This window comes from Diadema setosum, chromosome 6 (genome assembly GCF_964275005.1).
Source record: "Diadema setosum chromosome 6, eeDiaSeto1, whole genome shotgun sequence".
Taxonomy (NCBI): domain Eukaryota; kingdom Metazoa; phylum Echinodermata; class Echinoidea; order Diadematoida; family Diadematidae; genus Diadema; species Diadema setosum.
The window spans coordinates 6,644,687-6,653,239 of NC_092690.1; the positions used below are offsets into that span (position 1 = coordinate 6,644,687).

At 39.8% G+C, this 8,553-nt stretch overlaps 1 protein-coding gene across 1 annotated transcript; it reads right to left on the reverse strand.

Annotated features, from left to right (window-relative positions):
• Positions 1 to 1,358: 1,358 nt before the first annotated feature.
• Positions 1,359 to 8,553, reverse strand: LOC140229924 (uncharacterized). The gene is made up of 6 exons (XM_072310124.1): positions 8,316 to 8,553; positions 6,037 to 6,081; positions 4,865 to 5,038; positions 3,686 to 3,850; positions 2,906 to 3,055; positions 1,359 to 2,427 (listed from the first exon to the last, which is right to left on the reverse strand). Exons 1-6 carry the CDS (start codon positions 8,335 to 8,337, stop codon positions 2,168 to 2,170), a joined length of 816 nt encoding a protein of 271 aa, XP_072166225.1. The 5' UTR covers positions 8,338 to 8,553; the 3' UTR covers positions 1,359 to 2,167.

An 8,553-nucleotide genomic window follows, 5' to 3' on the forward strand; every position in this document is an offset into this window, starting at 1 on the left:
AATTGTCATGCATGACCTAGCACATGTACTTTAAAGACGACAATGACAAATTACACTTTTTCCAAGTTTGCGTGTTATTGAGAAGGAACGATGCATGTTTGACTGCATGGATGAGATCTGTCAGTGAAAGTGGTCAAATTATCAGGCCAGCCTGCACGACTGCAAATTCGTGTTTTAGGGTTTCTTCTAACGTTTTATGGTTCATAGCCTTTAACATGGCCACGTTGTCGATATTTGGTCCTTCCCATTAAGACGAAACCATTATCTTTTCATATTCAAGACGTGGTTTGCCACTGGGAGCTATATGTTGAATATGAACAGAGAAAAATGGATTGTGTGGGTTGGCCTCTGTGGGAGCAACCAAGTTTTCGGACAAAAGGCCACGTTAAAGCTTATGGACCATAAAATGTTAGGAGAAAACCTAAACACAAACCCTAAACACAAAACCTAAACATAAACCTGCATTCGTACAGGCTGGCCTATTTGGCAACTTTCATTGACAGATCTCATCCATGCAGTGAGACATGCATTGTTCCTTCACAATAACACGCAAACTTGGAAAAAGTGCAATTTGTCATTGTCGTCTTTAAAGTCCATGTGCTCAGTCATGCATGACAATTGTCAACATAATTAGGTATCAATTGAAAGAGGAAGAGTTTCCCTTTCCTTACAACCAACATTGTGCTCTAACTGACAATTAAGAAATGGCAGCTCTGCAAAGTTGGATTACTTTTTTTTTTTGATACGCTCTGTAGAATAGGCGTTGGTCCATTGGTCACTCTCTCTCTCTCTCTCTCTCTGTCACTTATTCACGCACACAAATGCACGCACTCATCCACCCCCCCCCCCCCACATACACACACACAGGCAAGTACTCAAACACAAACACAAACATACTATTTTTTCTCTGTCTCTCTTTTTTTTTTTTTTTTTTTTTTTAATAACTGAATGTGTGCCCTACGGGCGGGCTATTGTGGAGAAAGCGAACCCAAGCAGAAATAACACACAATGGTGCCACCTGTTCGCTGTTAAAGTCTTCTCCAATCGTCAATCGTCCAGCCAAACCTCCTAGTCAAATATACAGGGCTGAAACAGGTTGCCTTGCAAGCCAAACACATGTTTGTCTTTCACATTGTAAAGTAAGTGAGACTGTAAATGAATATGTTCAGAAGAAATCATATCTAAGGAAGATGTGAACATTTTGCCTTCGAATGTTGTTGGGGTCCCACTACCACCGATTGACACATTTTGTACTGTGTATTGTCAGGGTTTGACGTAATGACCTTGGTGAAAGTATCTTTCAGCTGTGTCCCACTGATTCCTAATTGAATACATTTTCCACTCAATCATCAAATATATCCATTTTTAGTCGAGTTGCATTGTTTAATAGTAAGACTCTTGTTCACGCTGTGTCGCATACCTTTATACTAAGATACACTTTAGCGTACGTACGCTTGAAACCATCGTGACAAAATTCATAAAAAAAACATGCAACGTCGTCATTTGCGCTCAGTTCAAGACATGTATTGGTGATTACTTCAAGTTGACTATAATAATGAATAGTACAATAATTATCATTACATGACGCCACGATGCCAACAGCTTGTTGGTTGTTGACAAGATTTGGTCAAAAGTATGACAACTGAAGCACTGAGATCTATCATAGTGTGCCTAGAAAGAAAGGCTGAAACACAAACGCACGCGTCCATTTCAGAGGAGTGAAAGATGTTACACACAGTTAATGGCATTATTTCTGTGACTGCGGAGAAAAATTACATTGCTCAAAAGAAGAAGCAGAAGGCTATTCTAAATCCAATTGTGATTAGACGGCAAAATCTCCTGAAACGTATGTAAAGGTTGCCAAGGAAACGTCATGGCACCTTCAAATACGTTTAGTCAATTATCAAACAACACCGACTTTTAACGTACGCACCGCGAAACACGATCAATAATGATTATTCGGATTTCTTTGTTCAACAACAATGAATAATTCTAAAACAAAATGACTCTTCCAAAAAGTCAACCTTCGGAAAAAGCGATGTCCACATCTGGTTAATAGCTATAACGAGAACATAACATTGTAGGTTTCACTTTCATGTTGTCTGTTTCAGTGTTCTGCTGTGGAAGTCTGTAGAGCCACAAATGATTAAGTATCTACACGATAAAATCACAAGTTTAGAACGGCTAATCCGTGTTTCCGGCTCCACTGTGTACTCTTCTGTGTCCGCGGGTGCCTCGCCTGATTCGCCAGTGTCTTCTGGTGGTGCACTCGATGGTTCGGGAGGTACCCCCTCATCTTCTGCAGGCATTCTGTCGGCGCGGAGTCTTCCTCCATGGCAGCAGGCGCATCAGCTGAAGATGCCGCTTCGGCAAGATCTGGCTCCACGGATGTGGCGTCGGGGATATTCTCAACCGGTGTAGTCTCCTCTGGTGAGATTCAAGACAAGCCAAACCAAATTCATGATAATGATTTTAAAAAAAGATCACACACAAAATATCCTAATACAAACCTAAAATGAAAAACTTTTTTTTCTAAAAAAAAAAATAATTATATGAGCAAAAAACCATTTACACATGAGTACAAAGAAACACACACACACACACACACACACATGTGCACGCATATGGAAATAAAATGCATATGGGTTTGTGTGTCTTCGACAGCAGTATGTGTTACTTCTCGAAATCGTCTATATTTTCATAGGCCAATGTATAATAAAGTTGCTCGCATTTGGAAATGACGTTTGCAAGTAGAGGAAAGCTTTCGTAAATGCATCCATGCTCGCTAGGAGAATGGTTAAACAGCGCGGCTTACATGACTGTATGGCAGAAGAAGACATGGTACAGTCTCGTTTGAATGCCACTGGTTACGTAACAATGTTTTTGATGATATCAATATGTTTACCGGGTGTAGGTGCTGCTGGCTCGGGTGCAGGTGCTGCTGGTTCGGGTGTAGTTGCTGCTGGTTCGGCCTCCGCCGCCGTCGGCTCATTCTCCTGGCCCGGTGGGGTTTCCGGGCGCTTGGCAACGGTGTCTGGAGCAGGAAGGCCTTCTTCTGTTGGAAAATTATATCACGGAAAATGTGCTATTCAAGAGTAGTAAACTGCATCCCATCCACAAGAGCTATGTAGTAACTGCCTTCAAAATTAGTTGCCATGCACTGCTGTTCTGTATTCTAATTGCATTTTCTTTGTTGCTGTTACATGTTTCATTATAACGCAAAACCGGACATGTACAATAGACACTAATAGATACGCATATTACTACTCTTTGCACCTTCCATTGCCTTCGCTGTGAATCAATATTTTGAAGTGAAAGACAGAGGAAGAAGCAACAGAAGAAAAGGGCCGCACTCTTTTGACTGTAGTAATGTGAAGTGAACAGTAACTCGTGAAGTGCTGTACCTGACTTTCTTAACAACAACAACAAAAAAACATAAACATAAATAAATGAAGAAATAAATCTTACAAACTGAACTAAAAACGGTGCCTCATACCAGGAAGAATATCATCACTACATGCTTTGTTCTGAGGAAACGTGCCAAATCCAAACAACTCGGGGCGCTTTCATTTGATAAGAAGATCTGTAAAAACAGAAACTGAGTAAAGCTTCAAATATTAAAAGGAGAAGTAATTAACAGCGTGAGGAGATACCCTTTGCGGTAAACTGCATTTTGTTCACGAACCTGGTGTCCCCTTTTTGGCAGCGGGGGCCGAGTCGCCACTCGCTGAGCTGTCCTGGGGTTCGGGTCTCTTGGTTCCTGCACTCGCTCGTTCACTCTTGATCTGGGCGTATTGGGCTTGAACTCGTGCGATGAGCTCGCCGTGCAGACACGGATCGAACCCCGTACCTTGTGCGATGAGCAAAAACAAAATGTTACATTGGCAGCAGCTGTGAGTACAACTCGGATAGGCCTACATTATCTGACACCAGTAATCACACACTATAATACACTCTTTGATAATTATCCATTACAAGGGACAATAATTGTGATAATGATGTTCATTTGCCAAGGGTAGCCTCTTGATTAAGCACCGCTTGTTCCTACACGTTTCTTCTAATACATGTATCATGATTCCGAACGCTACTAGTATATCACGCATACATTATTTTAAGCACCTCGGCAAATGGGCGCACCGATGGTAAAACGTATTTTCCGGGGATTTAGGCAAGTTTTGAGCCTGGAAAAGCTTGTTCGACAGGACTTGGCCTTGATACAGCATGTACCACAAAAGTCTAATTACCACTGGATATCACATCGTGACAAGATAGAAAGCATGCAGCTCATTTTGGCGTTTGGTTCCTTTTGGCAGTTCACTTAGCTATTCAAATTCATGAAATTCTTATTTACGTCGATGTAGGGCAATTTGTCAATCAGTTGCAGTTCACTTAGCTGTTGGAACTTAATTAATGCCTACAAAAACCGTAACTAGAAAATAAGTTGAGCACTGCCGACTGGGAAACATATACGGTGTGTATGTTTTGGCCTAGTTTCATCAATTTAGTCCATAATCAAGCCAATAAGAAAGAAAAACAAATCAGCAACGCGGTCAGGTAAAGAAAGTAGACTACAAATTAAAAAACAGAAGACCAAAACGCCACAGGGCACAGAATGAGTGGCTAATGAGGGAACAAGCCTCTTAATATGGAATAATTGCCCCTACATACATGTAGATATTTTTCCACACATAAACACACCCTCTCACCATCACAGACATACACACAGACACACACATCGACGCACTTTGGTTACAAATACAAGCAAATGGGTGCGATTAGCAGGTGCACTGTTCCAGTGATGACGAATTAAAACAATCAATGATTGGATGTATTCTACTGAGGACTGAACATTGGATGAACGTACTTTCTCGAATGGCGAGTACATCTTGGAGAAAACCAGCGATGAACTTGATGCTGTCCTTCGGCTGCTCGCGAAGCACCTCGTGCGATATGAGACGGATGATGTTCTGGAAGCCCGGGGGAACGGTCAACTTGACCGTCCCGTACCGTACGGCCGCGTCAGATGGGTCGCTGAAATCTACCATTGAATAAAAGTGATGAGAATGGTACTATCTTTGAATGGTTGGGCAGTGGCTGGTGACAGATAGATAATTCGCGAAAATGGAAAGGTCTGCAGATAGCAGAAAGAATTCGCGACCGCAATAAGATGTCGGGAAACGTAATAATTGGTAAAGTATCAAATAGAATAATGACTGCAAAAAAAAAAAATAAAAGATTTACGTGTAAGTAAATGAGAATAAGGCCAAAAAGGTCATATCTAGGGTCTGCAGTTTGAAGTTGTTAGTTACGGACATCGCTAAAGACATTTCAAATTCAAGAAACGTTCACAAATCCTACTTGATTCCGCCAACTTCGATTGCATTATTCAAAGTAGACGGAGTAGAGCAAAGACATGACAGAATTATTAATGATCATTACGCAAACTGAAAATAAAGACGGAAAAGAAGAAATAAGAGAAAGTCAAACTTGTCAAAGGAGATGAATATAGAAGATGATAAAGAAGAAGAAGGAGAAGAAGAGGAAAAAAAGAAGAAGGAAAAGAAGAAGAAGAAGAAGAGAGAGAGAGAGTGAAAAAAAAAACTTGAGGAATTAGAGACAATTACTGGACGCACCGGGCTTGAAGGCGCCATTGCACAACCAGTGAAACTAGGTTGCATTTGTACCATCTGGCATACAGTATCTAGTCTCGGATTCAATACATTACTTATTTAAGTACATGTACTTTGTTGTGCATTAACGTCAATTGAAGGTCCTTGAAAAACACGAAGTCGCAACGGCAGTATAGAATTATTGCATTACTACTGCCTCCTAGAGTCCTAGTTACAGCGCACCAAACAAGGACTTTGAAGTAGACCGATGACATTTTAAGAGAAATTGATATGTGCTGCTTCCATTAACAGCTGAAACGACATTTAGAAACTTGAGAAAGAGGGGGGGGGGGGGAGGGTGGAGGGAGAAACACTCGTCGTTTCTAACTGAAACAGACCTTTGAAATACAGCAATGTTTTGACTTACCATTATACTGCCCTGCCATGTCTGAAATATCCCGCAGGCTCAGCTCTAAAAGAAGAACGAAAATGTAAAAATCGAAGTTGTAAATTAAATACGTAACGTCATTTAATATCTACACCGTGTCTTTAGTCAAAAATGTAGATCTATATCAATAGATATTGAAAAAGCAAGTAGATACAAAAAAAAAAAATCTACGCCCTTTACTGTTATTAGATAAATGAATAGGGTTCCTAGTTCTAAAAGAAATATTTGAATCATAGGAAATTTTGATAGAATTGCGAAAGAAAGCTTAATTACAACAACAACAAAAAAATTGACTGCAATCATTACTGCTCTAAGTTAAACTCTGTTACTTATGCAGTTGGCATCATGCTAGATTGCTACTTCAAACGAAGTCGGACTTCTCAATGTGTGATTCTGGCAGTGTTTATCTGCACCGAATTAGGCATGGACAAAGATTATGCGAGGTACGTACATTGTTAATTGTATTCATGAAAATGGATTTGATACGTAAATATAAAACCGCACAAATCATATTATGGCCCATATGGGAACAAATTTCCGTCTTAATTTGCTAATCACGATGCAAAGAAAGATGTGCTGTCAGTTAAACCTGTACCGTAAAATTATCATTGCTTATTTCAGCAGGTAGGCCTAAATCGTAATATTATCAGTAGGCCTAATATTACCAATGTTTTGTTAAAGAATGGCATTGGTGACCACAAATGGTTAGGGCACTAGGCTAGAATAAAAAAGAAACTGACCTGTTCAAACTTCATTGTGATATTAAGTGCTTAATACAAATACAAGAAAAGAAAACAGGAAAAATAAAACTACACTGCAACAAGATGTCAAAAATTATGCGTGTACCTTTTAGACATCCACACTAAATTTCTACTCTAGAAAGCCTTCATTTAGGACCTTTAATATGTGCTAAGAAAGACCTGAAAGTATGTTATGTAATGCCTATGTCGTATTCTGTATGTTGTTAGCATCAACGATACTAACGTTAAACAGTTTTATACCATCTAGCCTAGACCTTTGTGGAATACAACCAACTTGAAAAAAAAAAATACTTTCGATATCCACAGAGAAAACCAGTTAGGCACCAAGTTTGGCACTAAGATCCAACAGTCACCGGTAAAATCTCGACTGTTAGAGACATTCGTTTATAGGCCCACCACAAGTTATAGATCTAAGACGTCTAACGGTTCGCAACAACCAGTAGCAGCACGTATGACGTATCTAATACCTAGATACCGATACTATTGAGGTAGGGCCTAACGTGTTAGGCCTAAATAGAAGAAACAACATAGCAATAAACACTAACGTTACAGTCAGACTAGGTCGACGGCCAACACACAATGAATTTTGAAGATGAACTCTCTCGTTACATTTCTAAAATAAAAACGGTTTCCTCACCTCTTGTTTTTGTAAAGCTTAACGTAAAGTCGAAAATAACAGAGTGGTTGAGTTTGACAAAAAAGTAATAACCATGTTAGAATGTTCGAAAAAGCTCGGCATGAGTAACTTATTACCTATTTATTAAGTAACAAATCAACGAGAATTCCCAAAAGTTCAAATCATTATGACTGTAACACTATTTAGTGTCCAAACATTTGACGTTTACACCACTTTGTGCTCTAACGCAGATGTGAACTTATTGTGTGCAGTTTCCGTCATCATACAGCAGGCAACACACCATGGCAAGGCAATACACATGATTACCGAGTAGGCCTACTGACTGTGGTATTGAATGACGTATGAATATGATTTCTATGTAATCTAGCCATGTAAAACAAAGCAAAAATAGAATTAGAATATTTGATTTCTACCTAACAAGTTAGAAGACTATGAAATGTAACAAAACTATTATGACTTAATTAGGCCTAACGATAAACAAAAGCTCCACGTTTTATTTGACTGAGCTTGTTTCTATAGCCTAAAGTTGAATGTGTTTAGTCTAGCCTTGTCTTAGCACTTATGGCCTAGGCCCCTAACTACTGTATTAGTCTACTAAACGTTAGGGTCTATACTATAGCCCAGGCCTAAATTGTCTTAGGCCCTAACGTTACTTCTCGGCAGCTTCAAAACAATAAACTAAGTTCATTGTTTTGAAGCTGCCGAGAAGTAGGGCCTAAGTAAAGAGTAAGCTCTTATCAGAATTGTATTTGCAACTCGTAAAATTGAGTTCTTTAATCTTTACGTTTTTATCCGAACTAACTGTTGAAAAAAAAAAAAAAACGATAATATCAGAGAATCTTGCTGTAGGACCTACGTACTTCTTCCCGATGGATCCCGCATGCAGCCAGCCTGCTGAAAATAGCTCTTCGCTTTGTGTGATATTAAAAAGTCAAAGATGATCCCGTAGCTGCAGCAGACCAGTTTTTGTCCTATGGATGCTGCATGCTTCTCTCACCTTCTTACTTGCGGCTTCACAGTACCCGGACTGTCGTACCACAACTGTACCGCCCGTGTAACTCGCTCTCGTATGGTACACACACACACGCAACCACCAAG

Coding starts and splice junctions, on each gene's coding strand:
- LOC140229924 (XM_072310124.1), bottom strand. CDS start 8,337: ATGCGGGATCCATCGGGAAGAA. Junction 5,039..6,036: donor CATGGCAGGGCAGTATAATG/GTAAGTCAAAAC, acceptor ATTCAATGGTAG/ATTTCAGCGACCCATCTGAC. Junction 3,851..4,864: donor TGTACTCGCCATTCGAGAAA/GTACGTTCATCC, acceptor TCATCGCACAAG/GTACGGGGTTCGATCCGTGT.